Source organism: Cyrtonyx montezumae, unplaced genomic scaffold, assembly GCF_038088225.1.
Source record: "Cyrtonyx montezumae isolate F1298 unplaced genomic scaffold, pur_monq_1.0 scaffold_8, whole genome shotgun sequence".
Classification (NCBI taxonomy): domain Eukaryota; kingdom Metazoa; phylum Chordata; class Aves; order Galliformes; family Odontophoridae; genus Cyrtonyx; species Cyrtonyx montezumae.
The window spans coordinates 67,766,187-67,789,531 of record NW_027072089.1 but is presented as its reverse complement, the minus strand read 5'-3'; the positions used below and the strand labels follow the sequence as shown (position 1 = coordinate 67,789,531).

The window sequence follows — 23,345 nt, the reverse complement described above, 5'->3', positions numbered from 1 at the left end:
CCAATGGCAAGGCAGTCAACTCCGTGCACTGAGACTGCTGCTACCAAGAAAGAAAGAAAGGTGATTGTAGTGGGTGGCTCCCTTCTAAAGGGAACTAGTAGGAGATGTGAAGGTTGGGGATTGTCTTGGTCAGAGTGACCATGAAATGGTGGAGTTTGCTATTCTTGGTGACGTCAAGAGGGTGACTAGCAAAACTGCTACCTTCGACTTCCGGAGGGCAGACTTTGACCTGTTCAGGACACTTGTTGCAAGGGTCCCTTGGGACTCGCTCCCGAGAGGTAAAGGGGTCCAGGAAGCCTGGATGCTCCTCAAGATGGAAATCTTAAAGGCACAGGAGCAGGCTGTCCCTGAGTCCCGTAAGTCGAGCTGGAGGCGAAAAGACCAGTGTGGATGAACCGGGAACTTTTGTTGAGACTCCGGGAGAAAAAGAGAGTCTATGTCCTCTGGAAGATGGGACAGGCTACTTGGGGTGACTACAGAGAACTGGCCAAGATTTGCAGGCAGTAAGTTAGAAATGCAAAAGCCCAGCTCGAACTTAGACTGGCTACTGCAATAAAGGAGAACAGAAAATCCTTTTACAAATATATTAACAGCAAGTGAAGAACTAAGGAGAACTTTTCTCCTTTACTTGATGCGGCAGGGAATGCAACCACGGAGGATAAGGAAAAGGCTGAGGTTCTCAATGCCTTCTTCACATCTGTCTTTAATAGACAGAGCAGTTATCCTCAGGGTGCTTGCCCTGACCTGGAAGTCCATGACGGAGCACATAATACACCTCCTGTGATCCAAGCAGAGACGGTCAGAGATCTGCTCGTCCATCTGAACTGCCACAAGTCCATGGGGCCAGATGGGATCCACCCAAGGGTGCTGAGGGAGCAGGCAGAGGTGATTGCCAAGCCGCTTTCTGTCATCTATCAGCATTCCTGGTTATCTGGAGAGGTCCCACAAGATTGGAGGCTTGCCGATGTAACTCCCATCTACAAGAAAGGCCGTAAGGAAGACCCGGGGAACTACAGGCCTGTCAGCTTGATCTCGGTATCAGGGAAAGTTATGGAGCAGATGATCTTGAGGGAGATCACATGGCACGTGCATGGCAACAAGGGGATCAGACCCAGCCAGCACGGGTTCACAAAGGGCAGGTCGTGCTTGTCCAACCTCATCTCCTTCTATGACTGGGTGACCAGCCTGGTAGATGAGGGAAAGGCTGTTGATGTAGTCTACCTGGACTACAGCAAGGCCTTTGACACGGTCTCCCACAGTATTCTCCTGGGGAAACTGGCAGCCCATGGTGTGGACAGGTTCACTCTTCTCTGGGTGAAGAACTGGGTAGAGGGCCGTGCCCAGAGGGTAGTGGTTAATGGAGTTAAGTCCAGCTGGCGTCCTGTTACGAGTGGTGTCCCCAAGGGTCAGTATTGGTGCCCATCTTGTTTAATATCTTTATTGATGACCTAGATGAGGAAATTGAGTGTACCCTCAGTAAGTTTGCAGATGACACCAAGTTGGGAGGATGTGTCAATCTGCCAGAGGGTAGGGAGACCCTACAGAGGGATCTGGATAGGCTGAATAGCTGGGCTGAGCTCAATGGGATGAGGTTCAATAAGACCAAGTGCCAGGTCCTTTGGCCACAATAACCCCATGCAATGCTATAGGCTTGGGGCAGAATGGCTTGAAGAATGTAGAAAGGAAAAGGACCTAGGGGTGTTGGTTGATGCTCGGCTCAACATGAGCCAGCAGTGTGCCCAGGTGGCCAAGAAGGCCAACAGCATCCTGGCCTGTATTAGAAATAGTGTAGCCAGCAGGAGCAGGGAGGTGATCATCCCCCTGTACTCAGCTCTGGTACGGCCGCACCTCGAGTACTGTGTTCAGTTTTGGGCCCCTCACTACAAGAAGGACATTGAGGCCCTGGAGCGTGTTCAGAGAAGGGCAACAAAACTGGTGAGGGGTCTGGAGCACAAGTCTTATGAGAAGTGGCTGAGGGAGCTGCGATTGTTTAGTCTGGAGAAAAGGAGGCTCAGAGGAGACCTTATTGCACTCTACCACTTCCTGAAGGGGGGTTGTGGTGGGGAGGGTGTGGGCCTCTTCTCCCTGATAAATAATGACAGGACGAGAGGGAATGGTCACAAGTTGTGCTGGGGAAGATTTAGATTAGATTTGAGGAAAAAAAATTTCTCTGAAAGAGCGGTCAGGCACTGGAATGGCCTGCCTAGGGAGGTGGTTGAGGCACCACCCCTAGCGCTGTTCAAGAAGCATTTAGATGAGGTGCTAAGGGATTTGATTTAGTAGTTTAGTGGGTAGGGATGGTGATAGGAGGATGATTGGACTAGATGATCTTGTAGGTCCTTTCCAAGCTAATGTATCTATGAATCTATGAATCTTGATGGTGAATTTTAAGTGTAACATTTTTTTATCTCTTTGTGCCTTTACAAAACTTATGTCTTACTTTTGGGTGCTCTAGAACATTCCTCAGTAAAGCACACATGTAAACATTGAAGAAAAAACAAAAACCTTCCCATCCACATGAGTATCATTCTTTGATTTTCTTGCTTTCTGTCAAGATATTTAAGTGAGAGTGGTGGTGTTGTTACCTTAGGATGAAATCTAATTTGTAGTTTGTTTATTTTACTGTGTTTTTCTCACTGATAGGTAATTGCTTTTGATTTGATTTCTGTATCTTACAGCAGTAGTATGGAACCAGTTTAATTTCATCAGTTAAGAAGTAAAGAAAAGCAGGATCCACTGGTCTTTCCACAGTAACTGAATTTCATATTTTCAGTAATTCCTTTGCTGTCTAACATTAAAGCTGATACCTTTCTAACTTTCTTGTGTGACAGTTCCCTTCCGCAATTAGATGCTATTTTAAAGCATATGACAGAGAGGAAGCAGCAATGCTGGGTCAAAATTCAGTCCTGTGACAAGTATGCAGACTTTTTCAGTTAATGCAATAGCTTTTGGACAGAATCTGTTCAGCAAACTATGTGCAAGTACTATTAAAATCAGTTCTTTATGTTTTAATAAAATCCTTAATTTAATTTTGGAGCATTAAGAAAGATAGTTTTTTCTGTGGAAATGCTTATATTATTTTGTAACCAAGGTCAATCTGCATTTGTTTGCAATGAAAAAGACAACACCTACTTCTGTCAAAGGTTTTGCTTTGTAATGCTATAAATGGCTGCAAAAGGAAAATAACTGAATTGCCTGCAGCTTCCCTTACTGTTCCATAACTGCTTATTACTTTCACTGAAACCCATTCTTTCTCAGTTTGCACTTTTCATGGGCCATCTTGTATAAAGATAAGCAGAAAACCACCTTTGCATATGTACAGAAGTGAATTGCATGAAGGTCCACTTAATTTATTCACTAACCAGATAAAATATTATTTCAAGAAAGGTAATAAAGCTGCCTTCCCTCTTATGACAATTTTGAACTTTTTTGAAGTGTACTTACAAGAAGCTTTATCATATGTTTTGACTTCTTCAAGTGCCAGAGTTCAAATCATTCTTTTTTTTTAACCTAACTTACCAGTTAAGAAATGCTGCAGCAGTTGGTGTTTGACATCTTCTATGTACATCAGTTACACTTTCCTGAAGTTGTAGGGTGGATTCTGTGATTCTTAAACAGCACTTCCATTTAAAGGAATGTGCATTTTTCAGTACTACAAATGATTTCATCTCTGCCCCTGCTCTGAACTCAGCAGAACTGACGTAATGTACATGGAGCCCACACCCTGCTGCCACAGTGCTGATCCAGCTCTGCAGAATAGCATTACTGTTATATGGGTCTCTTGAGCATCAAAACTATAGTAAGAGCCAGCCAGTGACTTTCTGGTACCTGAGAGCTTTGTGGTAGAAGATCCATTTCCTAAGGGCTCCATCAAATGATCCTTTGTGCTTGGCTTCTCAGCAGGATGTTTAGCTCTCAGATTTTAATCTGATTTATGATATGCATGAGGGTAACTCCCCGTAGCACCAACACACCATCATCTCATAAACAGCCTGCCAAAGCTGTGCTTGCTCTTACTGGGAGTTGGGATCTCAGCTCTACCAAGTCGTATTCTGCCTCACACCATTACCAAACTGTGAAATTAAGATGGAAAAGAAGAACCTGAGTGAGTAGAGCAAAGAATATTCAGTAAGCAAAGACTTAAGTATAAGGCTGCCTTAAACATAACAAATTAAGAAGGATCAAAGGTTATTTGTCTCCCAGTAACATTTTTTTACTTAGAGTATTTTTATCTCATATTTTATTTGATGATGTACTTGTTCTGCAGCACAATCAGAAATAAAATGTGTAGTGGCAGTGTGGCAGGGAAAAAGCCGGTAAAAGCTGACTTCTTCAGTTTATTCATTTCCACTTGTAGTCTAAGTCATTGTAAGGGGCTTTTTATCTACAAAAGTAATGATTACAGGTGGCATCAGATTATCCACTGAATAATTGTCTAGACATTCCTGATTTTGCACAAGGTCTCTGTTTCTCTGATTTTTGCACATGGTGTCTTATCTTTTGCAAATTAAATTCATTCGACTTATGGAAAAAATAGTGCTGTTTCTAAGCTGAAGGCACGATGGATCTGTTCTGTCTGCTTAGCAGAAGTAACATCCCACTGGTCTGGACCTGTTTTTAAGAGCTGATTTTATCTTCAACTTTGCCTTCAGGCTTCAGCTAAGAGAAAGATAAAGTTTTACCTTTTTTTTTTCTGTTATTTCAGTTACCTCTTCTACTGGCAACAAATATAAATTGCTTTAACTGAAATCTGTCTAAGAGTGAAATCTACCTAAGAGTGAATCTATCCCTTATGAACTGCACCTGTACAGCTGAAGGTTCCCAGGTGTACATATATTCATGTATGTATTTGGGTTTTAATAGCATACAGCTCTGTAAAGGATGGCAATAACAAGAAATGATAATAGGAACCCATAATCTATTGTTCTTGCTAAAGCAGTATTATACTAACATGTAAGTTAAGATGAAGTTCCTCATTAGTGCAGGATTAAAAAAAAAAAAAAAACTGTTTGGTGTTATTCCATAAGAGAAAAGAGAGAGAAAAAAAAAAAAAAAAAGGCATGGTACCTAGTGATGACAGTGATTGGGTTTAAAACCTTTTAGCTATTGTAAGATGGCTTTGAAACTGTTGGTCCCAAACTTTTTCAGAATTTATTATCAGTTTTAAGATTTGATTGCTGTCATCTGTGAAAGACCTTCCTAGAAAAGATTGTTTATCTCCAGTGTGTTAAATAACGTGTTGAACCTACTTGATTCATGTATATAAGCTGTTCCACAAGTTTTGTCTTGGTACAGCAAGATCACCATAGCAAGCATTCCAGTAGGCTCTTTGAAGAGTCCTTCATTTGATGTCTGCAGGACTGGTAATTAGTATTGAGACCCCAAATCCACCTTCCAGCTGGATCCAGCTGAATGCTTTCAGTACAACTTACTCCTTATGTTTAAATTCAAAACGAAACTGCAAAATACTTTTTCCATAGTCCTCAATTTGTTTCATGAAAGGGTGAAAGCTTCAAACTGCAGAGAGGCATGGTCAGTCTGGTGTGGCTATTTTTTACCCTCTGTGGAGCATTGTACAGATGAAAGCATTTTGCAAATAAACAGGGAGACAGAATGCCTTCTTTCAATGCACTGCCACCTTTAAGGCAAAGAAAAGATAAGATACGATGAGCACGAATGATTAAGAGATGTTCAACACTGATCTGGCCAGTTCCTTATTTCCTCTTCCTTCCCAGGAGTCAGCCTACAGATGATAAACTATTGAGTTAAATGGCTGAGTTGGATTAACAACTTTCTTCCAATCCATATTCAGCAGGATAGGTCCCATTATTCATGATTAATCACTGATATGCCGAGTTCAGTCTCTTTCCCTCCTAGGGACGGGTGATGGCAAACAAATGATTTAGGAGGTAGTCGAGGTACCTTGGCTACTATTCCAGACTTGCTCATTGTGCTGTGAAACCCAATTAAGGGATTTAAGATCAAGGTGGAAAATGATCTCAGTGATCAACTGCTTAGTGGGAGTTGATCTGAAAAGGAAATGTAATGCAGTGTTTAAAACCACATTCAAACATAACCCTCAGGTAAAAAATGGTGTGGGTTTTTTTTTTTTCTAATTTTATTTTTTTCTTGCTTCTTAAAAAGTCTTGTGAATGGATTATCTTCTTTGACACCACATAAATCTAATTCCAGATCCTCCTCAGCAAAAGTTATGGAAAATGAAATCCCAGGGCCTTTTCATAACTGTAAATTCTTAAGACAGGTTACAAGGAGACACTTAAAATGCAAACCTCAGGAAGTAGCAGAGTCCACCAACTGCAGAAATAAAATGTAACTTGTCATAATGACATTGTTTTGTTCATTAATGTAGTTGGTAATATTTGAAGACTTAAAATTAGATAAAAGGCATTGTTATACAGTGGGAAATTAACTTACTGCTTAAAACTATGAGGTGTAGAAACTTAAAAGTCAATGTCAGGCTTAGAGGGCAGTGCTGTTTTATTTAACTACCATGACATAATCATTGTTGAAAGACACAGAACAGCAAAATCTAGTCTGGTGATCCCTTCATTATGATACTGTGATAGTTTTGCTTCTGGTTAGCAAAACTGGACCTTACTTCCTGGCTCTTGAGTACGTTTTTATGTCAAGTGGAATTTAAGTAGAGAAACTGAGCTTAAAGATAATATTTCTTTAAGTTTCCTTCCTTTAAGTAGGAACCTACTGAGTAACAGATATTACATATATTACATACATACATATTCTTAAGAATTTTGCTAGAAAGGTCTCGTTTGCTGCTTCTGTTTGTTTGGGTTTTTTCTTCTTTTTTACGGCTTTTACTGGTACCTGAAACCCAAGCAGCTGTTTTGTTACTATCAGAGAACTCTGTTCTGCTTCAGATCCAAAACAGAACTTCTTCACAGTGAAGCAACACATTTTCTTGCTGAAGTATTAAATCAGACTTTGAAGGAGGAAAGATTTGTATCCTACTTCTCTACCATGTGCATCATTTACACCTGTCTAGATAAATGCAAAAAAACCACAACCACGGTGTCTTTTGTACTGACTAAAATCAGCAAAATACGAGGTATTTCAAGAAATGTTGAATTCAGTGGAATTTACTAGAAATGGATCAGAAGAAAGTGAAAATAATTATAACGAATGCTTTTATTCCTTTACATACAGTATTATTTTCATAAGGGCATTCATATCAGAAATCAAAGACGCTTTTCCATGTTGTTTTAAAGGAACAAGTGAAAAAATAAGTATTTTTATTTCTGGTTTTGTTTTTGTTTTTTTTAATCTAGTTGACGTCTTTTAATTTCTGTCTGTTCACAACATTTAGATAATTTTAAGTTTTTTTTTTATCAGTATTACTGCATTTATATACAGTTCTGTATAAAATAATTAAAACATGAAGTTGCATAATTAAAACAGTCTTCCCACCGAAGTAATTAAATTTAAAGGAAAAGCAAAAAATGTAGGTCGATTCCCGTTTAATTATAACTTGCCCTCAAAAAACAGAATGCTAAAGAAAACCTGGAGCAAGTCCTGTGTTTCTTGTTTGTATTTATAAACACTGAAGCCCACATTTGTAAGGTCTTTAGCAGTTTCCACCCACCATCACTTACTTTGTTTTTTGATATTGTAACACAGTGTTCATATTTGCATCCTCTGCTATATGGTGATTATAATATTTCTTGTTGGTTGGTGGGTCAAAACTTGAAAACAATAAAGGCAAAAATGAATGAATCCCTTCAAGGCTAGGTGTGGAGCCAGCCTGTTGTTACCACAGTAGAGAAAGTAGGAATGATCTGAGGGCTTAGCTTCGATAAATTTCCAGTGGTGCTGTGACAATTTGTGTATTCAAAGCTTTATTCCCACTGGGGAGGTGTTCAGGTATCATTCAGCTCCATTTACAAGCAGTCTTTATTTATTTGTTTGTTTGTGTGCTTGTTTTCTGATGCCAAGAACAGCTTCCTTTGAAGCAATAATCACGTGATATTTTTTTTTCTAAACTAAAACTGTTCAATCTTTTTTTTTTTTTTTTCCAAAACCATTGATTATGAGTCATTTGCTTTTTGTAGGAGTTCTCTGGAATCTCTCTTCCTGTGATGCACTGAAAATGCCAATCATCCAGGATGCCCTCGCAGTGTTGACCAATGCAGTGATCATCCCTCACTCTGGATGGGAAAACTCTCCGCTCCAGGATGATCATAAAATACAACTTCATTCATCACAGGTGCTGCGCAACGCCACTGGGTGCCTAAGGTGAGTGCAGCAAAACATTTGCTTTGCCTTAGCCATCTTGCTTTGGTTTGAATTGCTATTTTTCATTCTTAGGCATCTGTAAAATAAATAATTTATTTGTCAGCAAATAAGATGACTTTCAGTGCTGTAAACATCAAGTCTAAAATTAATTAGAAAACAAGCTTCGGGCCATTCAGAAGCAATCCCTAGAAGTTTGCCATTTTTCTTTGACCAGTCTCCTCATCAAAGCTTGTATATTGTAGATGTTCTTTTCCTTCTAGATTTTTCCCATTTCCCCAGTTGCCTTAGTGAAGTCAGTATGTTCTTACTCTTACACCCATTTTAATTAAGCAGTGTAGATGCTTAGAAAAAGTAACGTCTTCAGGGTTCCCAATACCATTGGTAAAGTTATAATAAATATATCAAATAGATTTTTTTCTGCTCTGTGAAGATGAAAACCACAGTGGAATTAGAGACCAATCAGTTAAGCATTGTGCAACTGGCATACCTAAATAGATCATTAAATACATGTTATGTGTACCAACTGTACACATAACACCAAGTTGCACTCATACAAATAAGTGCAACATGATGTATCTATTCCTAAACAAAACCATAGGTGTGAGAATGAAAATAGTAAGGATGAGTAAGAAGGGTTTCAGTTCTGACAAACCTTCACAAAAGGACTGAATCATATCTCTGAATTCCAATCCATATCAGTGAGTTGACTCATTAGGCAAGTTCTTCAAGTGATGATTTTTTGTTTGTTTGTTTGTTTTTATACTGGAGTTTCTCTATCTCATATACTTGTTATGAAGATTAATTAGGTAATTGTTTTAGGAAAATTGTTGGGTGAATAGTATTTATCAATGATACAAGTGTTCTATGTTTCATCCAAAGCAGAAATCCACTGGACAGAGGTAAATCAAAAAACATTATTTGATTATTTTATTAGGAGGCAAATAAAATGGCAGTTTTTTATTACTTATCTCCAGCAAGCATTTTTTTTCTCCTTGTGCATTCATCAAATGAACTGTCTTCCTTACAGAAGTGAAATATGGAAAGCTTAAGGGAAAAAAATAATTATTATTATTGATTTTTATATGTAATGAGTAGACACTTACATATAGAAGGTAATATAGAAGGCAAATATACTTGTATTGAACTTAAATATAATTACGTAGGTATGTATAAGTGGATATCAGCTACACCATGCTATGTGGTTGGGGGGTAACTACATCTGAGTTTTACTGATTTGGAAATAATTTGAAAGGAGTTTGGTGATATAATTATGTTGCATTACATTCAAATCCATAGAAAAAACATATTGGTAGAATGACATTGGTTATTCCAAACGGACTTTTACCATTTGATACTTTTCACACTTCTGATGTTTAGCCTCAGTTAAATAGCTGCCTCTGGAAAAATGTCTATTATAAATTTGGGCCTTTGCAGGATCCCTTCTCTTCACATGCATATTCAGTGATGGTTTCCCTACACCACAGATATCTTCCTGTTTACTTTCTCCAGCTGCTTTTCCCACCCCTGACCCTGCAGAAGTCAGTAGTTCCCACCTCTTAGTTGATAATTCATGTCACATTGGTCTTGAAATCTTTCTTTCTTTCTTTTTGTGAGTATGTGCACGCCTATTTGCAAACTGATGTGAGCTTACTGTAGCCTGCACTCTGGGTCAGCCTGAGGACTTGTGGCCACATGAGAATGGTATGTTGTTTGATACAGTACACACTGCTTTGCAGCAAGTGCTTACTGCCGAGTGCTTGATAGTACTCTGTCATAGCAGAATGGCTTCTGGTTGGCTCTTGCAAAATAAGCTCATATCTGCCTGCAAAAGATTGTGCATATGATACCTCTTGAATCCTTCCCAGATAGCTGCAATAATTCAGCTGCTTGTCCTAAGCTGGTTTGACTTCTTTCCTTCTAACCCTAGGCCCTTGAACGACTGGAAGTCTTTTTTTACCTTTCTGATCTCAAACCCTTCTTTCTTCCCAGGTGCATCTTCTTCCCTCTGTATCTAATTGAGGTATTTGTTTAACCTTTGCCCATCTTTAGATAACTTCATCCCACTTAGTCCATGTGATTGTTCTTTGACAAAGCCAGAACATTTGGAGAGGGCTGAGTTTACTTTTGCTTCATTAGCAGGAATTTTCTTGTTTATCTCCTCAATCACTACTGAAAATCTCTCCCTTTGAAGAAAATGCAAAATTTGAGACTTCTCAAGGAGCAAAAGTATTAACTGACCTCTGAAGAGGTGAATGGGTTTTTTTTGTGTTTTTTTTTTTTATTATATTCATATAAAATAACAGGGTTGAAGAAAACAGTGAATGACAGAAAGAAAAGATTAGAAAGCTGAGTTCTACTGCAGCTGGTGAAAGCAGTGTGCCTCTATGCTGCTAATATGCTAACTAACATTCCTTAAATACCTACCACCCCCAATAAGCTTGAAACAGTTTTCACACTTTCCCCTTATGACTAGATAGAAGCTTCAGATTTCCATTTCAAGATCTCATGGTCCGGGAAGATATTATAAACCAAGAAGATAAAATGGACTGGCAAAGACATTGCAGTGCTTATCTGGTAAACTCCATTGCCATCTTCCAGAAGAGAATTAGCTCTCAGATTCTTGTTTGGTTATCCTCTGCTGCTTTCTTGTCCCCCTTTTTTTTGAGCTGGTTTGCAAGGGAATGTTGATTCATAGCAGCTGCACCCAGATTTTCAGTGGTAGTGCTCAGTAGCATAGGAAACTGATCTTCAAACTATTTGACTAATGTTTCTAAATCAGTAATGTTGACAGATTTTAGAGACATCAGGCAGGATTACATAAGATTTAATGCTAGCAGATATGCTAGGAGGCTTTTTTTTTTTTAATCTTAAGTGTCTTTTGTTTTTCTGATGCATCCACTGTTAAAGCATTAAGTAATATCTGAGAGGTGCTATAATAATATAATCCTTCCTATATGGAGTGCCCATATATAGTTTGCATTGGCTATTATATAGGAATAGTCAGATCTTTGATATATGTATTGTATGATTATTTATCTTTCTGCTATCTTCCTGTTTCTCAGTTTCTTGATGAGATTTTTCTTCATCTTTTCCCTTTACATAGTTGCTGATGAAGTATGATTTTAGTACTCTTACCTGCTTATTCTTTACAATTTTTAAGGAAGCTCTTGAAAGGTTTTTAAAATGCTGTGTGGGACAACTACTACAACTCCAGTCATACAATAATCCACCTGAAATCTGTATGAAATCATATGAAAGATTGCAAAATCTAATGTTCTTTTCCTGTTATATTCTTTGTCTGAAAGAGGTTCTTTACAAACTCCATGGTTGTGTACTGTCATGCTTAGAAAAAAGAAAATAATACACAATTGTGCTATTTAATTTCATGGAAGTTGAATATTTGAAATTGTTTAGATAATTCAGATCTTTAAATACTGCTTTATATCTGTTAATTATAAATTGATTCTTAATATTCATAATTCAGAAACTACCAGGATTCAATATGACATCTTAGAGCAGTCATCCGAAATACTCGCTGCTCCACTGAGATGTCTGTACATTACTTCTATAAGCTGTCTGAATGTTTGGCTTCTTTTTTCTTTTCAGGTTCAGCTGTGACTGATTTATTTGCATTTGTGAAATATTGTCTGTCTGTTTCGTACCTTCTGATTCTGTAGACACTCCAGGGAAAGTCTAGTGAAAGCAGAATTTTGTGTCCCATTTGTTTATAGGAGGGCTTAGAGTGTCCCTACTCTGAAATTTAATAATCAACAGGAGGCGTTTTGTACAATGTTTTTTTGACCTGAACTCTCAAGCTGACATATCACTAGATCTCTGCGCAAAGACCATCCAAAAAAATCTCTGGCAATATCTTTTCAGAAGTCTTTTCCTGATGTTCAGTTTAGAATCTGGAGAGACTGTTTTTTTTTGTCATGAATTCGACATGAGCTTACAGTAACAGAATGTCACCTGAGGACTTTAAGGAGTTTTAAGAAAGTATTGCTTTAAAGTTCCACATCTGTATTTTAAGATTCAAAATCAGAAAATGATGCCTTTTTCTTTCTTCCATGTTAATTTTTAATTAATTTTTCATCATATGAAAATCAGTGATGTATTAAAATATAGATTTCCCTTTACAGCATCAGATTTGAAACTGTATAGGAGTTTTTCTTTGTAAAGCTCCATACCCTTCATATTTTGCTGTTTTGTATTTTCTTACTTGTCAGATCTTTTCACAAAACACTAAGAATTATTTCTTTCAAATGAAAACATACATAGCAAGCGCTCAGAATAGAAAAGCAAAGGGGCAAAGTGCTTTTAAAACATGGATTGAATGCAGCAGACCCAGTAGTATTTTCTGGATAGATCAACTTTTGGACAGAACAAATTCCCTTTTCACAACAATTTGTTTTAACTGTGAAGCCTGAAAGCAAATTTTTTTAACTACTTTGCGGATGAATGATCTGTTTCACAAACATTTACAGTTCATGCATTTATCCCACAGCCTTATTTCTCCCCCAGCTCTCTTCTAAGCATCCAAAGACTGTTGATTCGTGTTCTTAGGAACTTCTATAATCTCTTTTGAAAATGACATTCTGCTGCATACTGACAAAAGAAAGTGTGGGAGCAGCATAAAATAAATAGTATTATTTGCCATATGTTTCATTTCTAAAAAAAAAGAGTATATATATATGTGTAGAAACTTGATTTGATGTACATATAAAACTTCTTAAAGTACTAAACTGGTACATATATGCACATATATAAACATTTGTATAAATATATAAGAGGACTCACTGATAAAGCTGAAACATGTCTCTCTGTCTTTACTAACAATTTCAGGTTCTGTGTATCTTCATTTGGGCATAAATGGAATGAGCTTTTTGTAGTAGGACCAGGACCTTTGCAGCTTTTTTTTTTTTTTATTCTTCTCATGTGAACAGCAGGCAGAGTTTTTTCATCATTATATGGTGTTATAAATAAAGAGATATTGAACTTAGCAACCCATCTCAGCTGCTCCCTTGCATTGTCTAGAGCTCACTCTCTGGCCTTGCAGTCTTGGAATCAGATAATACAAAGTCTGTGTTCCATTGTGAAGCTTGTTAAAACCTAGGTTTAGGTTATAATGGTCAAAACCCTTACTAACTGAGCATTTTCAGTAACAGCCCATTCAAGGGAGGGGCTTTTGCCATAGGCAGTTCTGGAGAAGAGACACAAAAGAGTGACAACTACTTGGAAGCATACTGAGACAGCATGACACATTTTTAGAGATGGAGCTGTGCAAATCCACGCCCTCAAATTATCCTCCTCCTAGATTTTTAGTCCTCTCTAAGCCTTGAGAAAAGTAAAAGCACCACTGTTCTTGTCTTTTTAATACAAAGCTAACATAATTAACTTTCAAATATCATCAGATCAGCAGTTTTTACACTAATTATCTAGCTACATTCTACTCATGTACTGTGGTGAAACATATATTTTATATAGCCTACATGGCTGCACACCATGTGTTAAACCTCACTGGGCCACTGTTAGGGTGTTGAATCTAGTAAGAGTTCCTAGACTCCAGAGTTATATTGGTGCATCTGTTGTTAAGCAAACATGCATTCTCTTGATATTTCTCCTTGGCTTGGGAGTTTCTCCAGGACCTGGACTTGGAAGTATTTGCAGACAAAAGCCTTGCCAAGAAGCCAAGGAAAAACTTAACTTTGGAGTTTCTAATGTCTGGTTCAGTGCAATTCAATTCCTTTTCGCTAAAACCAAGATTCTTGTTAAACTTACATAATCTATGCTCCTGGGCCCCAGGAATGCACTGTGATTACAAGCTGAAAAGGCACCAATGTCAGCCCTCCAGTATTTTGAAAAGCCCAAGAACAGTTTCTCTTATATATTGTATAAATGGCTACCAAATAATTAGAAATTCAGTAAATACATGTAGTATAAATGAAAGTACCTTGATCATAACTTCTACATTTTGTCTTTCTTTCTAGAGTAAAGCTGAACGGCGTATTTATATCCTGAAATAGAAGTAAAAATAAATTAGGCAGTAAATTTAATTGCACGGCTTACTTTGAAATATAGTAGATCAGAGTTTCTTGTACACGGTGAATTTTGAATAACTTTAATAAGGTTGGTAATACTTCAGTGAGTATCATACTGAAACATAGTTCACTGCAGGGGAAAGAAGCTGAACTTACGTTTCCTCCTTTGGAAAAAATAGAAAGTAGTAAATTCTAAGTTGCGTTTACCTCATGGCAAGTATTTTAATCAGTGAGTAGGCTCTAAAAAAAAAAGTCAATTTTTTAGGCATTTTGAGTATTTCTAGACAATCACTGACTCATCAGCTCTTAAAACCATTTGCAGTTCTGATGATGTCGATATTTAACTATGAATTTGAGTGTCCTAATTTCAGGCACCTCAATTCAAAACTTGCAGACAGGCTGCTTTCATGCACATGAGATATGCAAAATATGTATTTTTTAAAAGGCCTAAAACTTTCACTAACTCATCTATAATTGTTCACTGCCATATTCCTGATCTTACAAGGACAAATCAAAGTCAGAGAAAATGAATAAAGAGTCAATCGAATGTGGAAGGTGTTTCACTTTTTCAAGATGCTGAAGGACCCAGTCTTGGAAAAAAATCACAAACCATTTGGAAATGCCACAGAGATGGCCACACTTACACATAAAGTTTAGGAAACAAATTTATGCAGGATATGAGAAGGACTGTGCCTTACAAAAAGCTGTGATGATTCAGAAATGTAGCTGAAATAAAAACCTAATGATAGAATTTGGGGTGGATGGAGATTTTAGTTTGAATAGATCAGTGTCCTCTGATTACTGCTGTAATATTTTTATTCAGAAGATACTCAAGTGAGAATTACAAGTAGAAAGAAATATGTAGTTGTGTCAGATCCTTAAGCACCCCACTTTTTCATAACACTGCAGTTACTCCCATTTTACATATTCATGAACAAATTCATAAGGTTTATACAAGGTCATACTGTATTAATTATAGCATTGGTATTCAAATGACACTCAAGTTCAATGCTTTTTCAGCGTTCCTGATTAAAGTTTTCCTTGTTGTTACGTGTTCCACATAGCTCTGAAAATTCATTCTTCACTCAAGTTTTATAAAAATCTCAACTAAAAACTTTCTTTTTGAACTGTTGTTAGGGAGTACCTTTTGTATTCTGCTTTGATCTGCAAAGTAGCACATCTTACTTTTTTGAAACACTTCTTACTCTCCTACACATAGGAAAAATGTAACAGCTTTTGGCAGGATGCCTTTTTCCTCCATCATTTCATCTGGTGAGACAGAAGGCATTATTCTGCCTAAATCTGTCATCCAGTGCAGAATGAACTCCTAATGACTTTGGATCAAGACAACCAAAAAGTACTGATGAACCTCCATTTTCTAAATATTATTTAAGTGATACCTGTGTGATAAAACTTGTGTTACTCTCAATGGCACTTCATGTGTATATACAAATTAAAAATACTGTACCTCTTTGTCAAAGTTTTCCAATTTTGAACTTCTTCAACTAGGATCTTTTATTTTCTTGAATATTTTTGTGGGTTAGTTAGTTTTAGGGGAAAAAAAAAAACAGCTGCTTCTTCCCAGTGCAGTGACGGAGCACTGGCACAGCTGCACAGAGAGGTGGTGGAGTCTCCTTCTCTGGAGATGTTCAAGACCCGCCTGGACGCCTACCTGTGCAACCTGGGCTAGGGAGCTGCTTTGGCAGGGGGTTGGACTCAGTGATCTCTGGAGGTCCCTTCCAACCCCTACAATTCTGTGATTCTATGAAGCTATGCAAGGGACCATTTACATGTTTCTGTGGCAGGAGTACATTCTTCCTGTAAACTACTAATATACTATTGCTGAAAATTCTACACACACACATCTCAAATGAATGTCTTCAGTACCTTTGCTTTCTCTCATGATATTCTGCAGTTCAGCAATGATAACAAAACTATCAGCTCCTGCCTTTTATTGTTTATGGTTTCCCCAGCCTTCGATTAGGATAATGGTAAATTTCTCAAGTATGTTTTGAATGACTGACTGTTTTCCCAGTCACCCAGGTGGTTTTTATTCACTTCAGGGTGAATTCCTGCTGTTTACTAACACCTAATGTAAAAATTATGCCTGCTGACATTTCCCTGTTTTATATGGTGTTCATTTACATTCCTTTCTGTCACAGTTTTGCCCAGTGTCGATGTGAATGTTCTAAAGAAAGTGAAAGTTTGTTTTGTGAAAGGATTTAGATTACTTGGTGGTTTGGGTTGTTGTTTCTTTTTTCTTTTCCATTTCGGAACAGTTTTCATTTGTGTAGGAGCGAGTGTGAAGCTTGGCAGTTAGGTTTTCAGGAACTCATAATATAGTATGAGCTGCATCTTGGTGGCCTGCTGACTGGGTGTGAGCAGACGCCAAGTCCCGCTGACTGTAAGGGGCCTCCTCGATAGCCAGATGCAAAGCTGAATGGCACAGTGGCACAGCCCTATTCTTTTTGCAAAGAATCTGAGGCAGTGTGGAATTGCATGTAATGTAGAACATGTCACAGTGTGGTCACTACATGGGACGCTGAACAGAGTTGTGCCTCATCTGTTTTGGCTCATTGGCCAGGAGCTCTTTTGCTTAGAATAAATTGCAGTGCAGCAGGAGGGCCGCAGGTGTCAGCTGGAGCCACCATCGACTGTGGTAGCTGTTGCTTTGCTGGCTGTTGACAGTCGTGGATGCTCCTTTGTGAATGGTTACTCTGTAAAGCTGATTTAGTCTGGCTCTGCAGAAAATACTCTTCGTCTCAGCGTGACAGAAAAACTGATTGTGACAATTCTCTAGGACTACTTGAGGTCATGGTGACCGATGTTTCATTTACCCGAGGAAAATGAGAAACACAAGCATCAAGAGATTGTACGCCCACTCAGTTTCACTACAAACACTTTAATATATTCTGTAACTCTGAAGAGGGTTGAGGCTTTTTAGCCCTAATTACTCAATTTCTGTATTAACTGTCTTTTCTCCTCTTGAAACTGTATGCAGTACTGGAGATGTGAAGAAAGCACATGACTCTGCATAGTGAAGGAAAGACAGGGTATATCTGTGCAGCTTTCCCACGTCATCTTGTGATAGACTGCTTCAAATCTGAAGAAAGTTCCCATAGGAGTGAGAAGATCATCTGATCTCTCTGGTTGGTCTGAGGATTTTCAGTAGAGATATCTGTTTGAAGTGTGCTGATCTTTCTTCATCCTTCTGGATAAGTGAACCAACATCAGAGTAAACATTTTATCGTGCTGGTTCAGAATGTATTGAGCATGTGAACTGTCACACTTCAAGCACCAGAGTAATTAATGCCAGTAGCTCAAGTTGAGCCAGTGCTCAAGACTTTTGCTGCAAGAAGGCTTTGATAGTGTTCCAAATTTCTGTAACTTGGTGAGCTACTGAGAGCTCATGAAAAATACTCTACAGTAATATCCTTAGTACTAAAACTCTAAGACTTGCAGTCCCCACTAGCTACACTTGGGAATGTTGTTGCTGTTGCATGTTTTGGAAACGTTTTCTCACAAAACCTCCTAATCAAGTAAGTAAGAAGTAAAACAAAACTACAGCTTTTGGGAGTGTGTTGAAGTAGACTGTAGACTGCCAAGCCTGCTTTAAACACATTCATGATATCTGAGTTCAAGACTGAGAAGTAACAAGTTATTTCTGGATGTCATCTTTTGTGAAACTGCCTGGTGAGCATCGAGCTTGTATTCTTATTGTCATGACATGTCTTCATAGTCATGGAAGAGTTTTATCACTTTATAAGATTTTTCACTGAGAGAGGACAGTCTAATAAGAACACTTTAACAAAGATGATGTCCGTTACTTGAAATCAAATGGATTTCCCACTTTCAGAGATAATTAGTGAAATGGACAAATAATTTGGTCTAAATTGAGATTTTGATAAAGGCAAAAGTATAAAGCATGTGGTGCTTGTTGCTAATTCAGTTTCGTGAATTGTATCAAATATGAATGTTTCTCTAGCCATGCTGAAGTGAAACTCCTGTGCATGTGGAGTAAGAGATGATAGAGCAAGATGTAAGTGGTGCTAATTGCAGCCATAGCTCTGTGATAAGCTCACAGCCTTGCAGACACTTCTTGCCTTTGAAAAGATCTTAGTCCTACTGGAACAACTAAATGGGATAAGAATTTTATCCTGTCTTCCGTCACCAAGGTTTGTGAGAAAGTTCTGTCTAATATGACAAAGTGGAAGACTTCTCTCTTTTTAAAGAGCTAAACAAAGAGAGATTCAGGGGTTTAAGGATATTTCCAATTGTATTCCCTATGTTAGTTTCGTTTTGTATTTTCAAGTCATGTTACTGTTGACAAAATTTTCTTTTGAAAGAATGCAAGCGTTCTTTTTTCTTAAGTACTAATTCCTCTGCAATTTAACTGCATCTGAATGTACTATATAAAAACATTAGTTAGTATTTTTAGCAAGATTTGCACACTACCTACAGAGGATTACTGTGACAAAGTAGTTTTGAAGTATTCATCCTGGGGTAGCTTTTTTATTTTCACAGCTCATTTCTTTTTGTCAGGTACTCATTTATTATAGTTAGTTGGCTACAGCTTCAGCATTTTCATTTGAAGGACAGAAGTGCTCTGAAATACTTCCTCCTCTTTCCCTGCTGTCAGTCATCTATCTTTATATCCAGTCTGCTATGCACAAAAGTGCTATAATTGAAAAGCATTTCCAAAGAGATAGTCATGGAAGGGTACAGTATGAATATTGGGCATGCACAAGTATATGATCTTTTTCAGAAACTACTAACAAAGTTAAAAAAAAAGGAATAAATAGGAAAATAAAATTATTTACATCAAAATATTCACCGAATTCCTTGGGTTTGTTTATATAATTAATTCGTATTGAACTTATTAGTCAGTGAGTCAGTCAGTTTGATTAATTTTGATTGATAGTTACTGTCTTTGGTTGCCAGACCTCGTACTTAGAAGGGGTGTCTTGTACTCTGTACAAATATCAGAAAATTTGCAGTGCTGCATGTATTTTTGGTAGTTACTCATGTTATGTATGCTTATAGCCTGGATGCATTCCAGCTGCTCATGTCAGTGGGTAGACCTAAGTCTGCCTGTCCCTGTACACAGCTTGAGATCTCAGGAATATTTAAGCTTTGTAACCCCACAGAAAGAACGGAGATGTCATATTTAGTTAATAAACTAGATATGAATTCAGAGGTGGAGAAGGAGGGGCATTATTTTTCTAGCTATTGTGATGAGGAGGGCACAGCAAATTCAAATGATTCTGTTCTGTATTCACCTACAGGAGGACCAAGCAGAAACAAACATTTATGAGATTCTGTGTATGTTTACTAGGCAAAAGAGAATTATCAGATCTTGGGACAAATCTAGGAAGGAAAACACAGCTTTAGTGAATTCACATTACGGGTAGTGATGTTACTGAGGCGATGTCTTTTACATTGGACATCACCTGGCACAAAAACAATGTGGTCCTTTTTCCAACCCTTAGGACAGTCACAGAATCACAGAATTGTAGGGGTTGGAAGGGACCTCTAGAGATCATTCAGTCCAGCCGCCCTCCTCGAGTCCAGCGCTCTGCTAAAGCAGGTTCCACAGTAGGTTGCACAGGTAGGCATCCAAGCTGGTCTTGAACATCTCCAGAGGAGACTCCGCAACCTCTCTGGGCAGCCTGTGCCAGTGCTCTGCCACACTCACTCTAATGAAGTTTTTCCGCTTATTTGTGTGGAACTTCCTTTGTTCCAGTTTTTGGCCATTGCTCCTTGTCCTGTCACTACTCACTAATAAGAGTCTGACCTTGTCCTGTACCTCCCACACTTTAGATATTTATAAACATTGATTAGATCCCCTTTCAGTCTTCTCCAGACTTAACCATCCTAGATCTCTCATCCTTTCCTCATATGAGAGATGCTCCAGGCCCTAATCACCTTTGTCGCCCTCCAATTAACTTCTATAAGATACCTGTTGTTTTTTCTTACCTGGGGAGCCCAGAACTGGACACAGCATTCTAGATGTGGCCTCAGCAGGGCAGAGTAAAAGAGGAGGATCATCTCCCTCAGTCTGCTGGCCATGCTCTTTTTAGTGCATCCCTATATAGCATTTGCCTTCTTGGCCACAAGGGCATTCTGCTGGCTCATGACCAACCTGCTGTCTATCAGGACACAGAAGTCTTTCCCTGCAGAGCTCCTCTCCAGCTCTCCTCAGCCCCTAACCTGTACTGATGCATGTGGTTATTTCCCCCCAGATGTAGAACTCTACACCTTTTGTTGAAGCTCATCAGGTTCCTCTCTGCCTAACTCTCCTATCTGTTCAGGTCCCATTGAATGGCAGCACAAACTTCTGGTGTGTCAGCCACTTCTCCAGGCTTTGTGTCACTGACAGACTTGCTGAGTGTGGATTCTATCTGACTGTCCGGGTAAATGATGAAGGTGCTGAACAAGACTGAACCCAGCACTGACCCCTGGAGACCACTTCTAGTTACAGGCTTCCAACTGGACTCTATGTGTGAACTATGTGTGACTTTTTATTTGTTTTAAAAGCTTTGAGGTGTTTGCATATTTTTTATTATTTTGTTTAGGCTTTGCTTTTCACTGGATTGGTAATTTTGTTTAGGAAAATAACTAATTCAATTAGGTTGTAGAATTAGTGGACTAGAAGAGCTTTCTGGCATTGAAAGAGCCCCAGATTCCCCAGAATGGTGAGGTTTTTCGAATAGTGTTGTTTTCTGATTTTAGTTTTAATTAAGAATACTGAGATACCAAAGAGTAAGTAGGCAACATCTTCATCTGAGAGGACTTCAGAGAATTAATCTCTTCTTTTGATTATGAAAGCAGTTTTTGACCTGCTTAGGTTGGTTACTTAACTAAACACCTGAATTAAGTGCTGGCTGTATAGAGGCATCCTACTCCTATGTGTCACGTGTATATACACAGATGATCTTTTCTAAATACCAGCTTATTTTATCATTTGCTTCCCCAAACCTGCGGATAATTTAAAGACCTGGATATTATTGTTAAATTGAATGAAAATAGAATCATAGAATCACAGAACAATATGGGTTTTGAGGGACCTCAAAAATCATTTATTTCCCACACTGTCATGGGTAGTAGCATGTTGCATTAGGTCACGTTGCTCAAGGTCCCATCGAAATATATTATAATAATGTGTTAACTGACCAAAAAGATGTGTGTGCATCTGTGTGTGCATTCATATGTGTAAATATGTGTTTTACTTCCTTTTCTTGATACCATCTTTGGATTGAATAGCAGCAGTTGTTAGAATTTCTTTAAGAGAGTGGAAAGAGGATTTTTTTTTTATTTCAGAGTTGTGGCTCTGCCTATCCTGAAACACATGCAAAGCACTAGCTGATTTATTATCCACCCTAATTCTCTATCATAGTTCTGTCTAGACCATCTAATGCATGCAGAATTGCTTCTGCCATGGTTACATCTTACTTGACCTTATCACAGGCATACAGTATAATTACTAAATGGGTGGTAATTTATGTAAACAAATGTTAGTTTTTCATAGCATGAGCCCTATCATTATGTTTTATTGCTACTGGATGTGTTATAGAGCCAGTCATTTTTCAAAGATTTGGGTAGATTATTATTCTAGATATCTTTGTACTTTAAACCCCAAAGATTTAGTGTTTAAAAAGTAAAAGCATTGTAATCCTTAGAGATCATTATAATTTCCTCCAAGTTTGCGAGAACTTTAATTGATCTTGCTTCGGCAAAATTAACATATCAAAATATTTTCCAGTTAGTATACAGAGTGCTTGGGAGATATTTAGTACAAACCAGACCTTGTATTACCAGATGTAGTAGATAAAACCAAATATTTAAGAATATATTTAATACTTTGATGACTGTGATGTACTGGCCTTCCTTATTCAAAAGCTTAGAAGTAGCTCCCACAAGCTAAAACTAATTAACTTCCTTTTCTCCTTTAAAGCTATACTAACCAATGGCTCCTCCCATTTTTTAATCAAGGAATGTATTGTGAGGGTAACAGTGAAACTATAAACCAATTTTCATGATGGATTCCAAATTATTATTATTTTTTTAATAGTAAGGAGATGCATTGTATGTACAGTGATATTTGGGTAGCTGGGGTTAACCTTGGTGTAGGCATGCAGTGTTTTTTGGATTGTGACTCTTGCCAGGTATCGAAGCTTATTCATTCCTTTCCCGCTTAATCATTCATTTCACACTTACTCCTCTCTGCTGGAGGTCTTTCCGTGTTCTGTTCTCAGCAGAATTTCTGCTACTCTCTCACTAAAAGCAGTAGTATCAAAGGATTTTGAAAAACTTTCCTATTGCAGCTTGTGTTTACCCAAAATGTGTGGTCTGTTCTGCTGGAGTTTGTTGTTTTTCTGTATGGGAAAATGTTACGGCACTCAGTGCTATAAGCATGAAAATCTTCCTCAACTGCATAGGATGGATGTGTCTGGGATGAGGAATGCTGAATGGAAGCATACGTTGGGAGACACTGTTTGCCTGGAACCAAGTAGGAGGGCACAGCTCCATCTGAGGAGAGGAGATGGAAGAGAAGGCTATGACTAGTAGTAACTTTAAGGAATCTGAATGTAGGATTGTCTGAGAGAGGAGGATGGACACCCTGAGGAGCACATAATAAGACTGGAGTTTGTGATGTCAGGAGAACTGGGGCAAATCCTAACTTGTAAGCAAAATAAGGATAACACATGCTAGAGAAATATGGCAAAGGAGATCAAGAGGCAGTAGGAAGAAGCGTCTGGATGGAGCCTAAGAATCTAGATGCTGCCATTGCTCACTGTGTAGTAACTTTCTGAGAGGCCACAGTCTGTGCTGGTCATTATGTGGCACTTTATCTGTGCCAAACATGATTTGTTTGGGTGTCTGTTCCTGATATAAATGTCTGGCACCTCTGCAGACCAGGTCTTTCTTTATAGCCACAAGGCAGAACCCGCTGTGGAGCTGCTTCATAAGAGAAGGGTGCTCACTGAATTAAAAAAAAGTACAAAACCACATTGAGAACTTGGAAACAGACCTCCC

At 38.3% G+C, this 23,345-nt stretch overlaps 1 protein-coding gene across 6 annotated transcripts in view; it reads left to right on the top strand.

Annotated features, from left to right (window-relative positions):
- CTNND2 (catenin delta 2) overlaps window positions 1-23,345 on the top strand; it is a 619,666-nt gene that overhangs the window by 487,059 nt on the left and 109,262 nt on the right. For all 6 annotated transcript variants that reach the window (XM_065752045.1, XM_065752047.1, XM_065752046.1 and 3 more), the window contains one exon: window positions 8,088-8,271. In XM_065752045.1, the coding sequence (XP_065608117.1) occupies window positions 8,088-8,271 (184 nt within the window). The remainder of the gene's footprint in view (window positions 1-8,087; window positions 8,272-23,345) is intronic.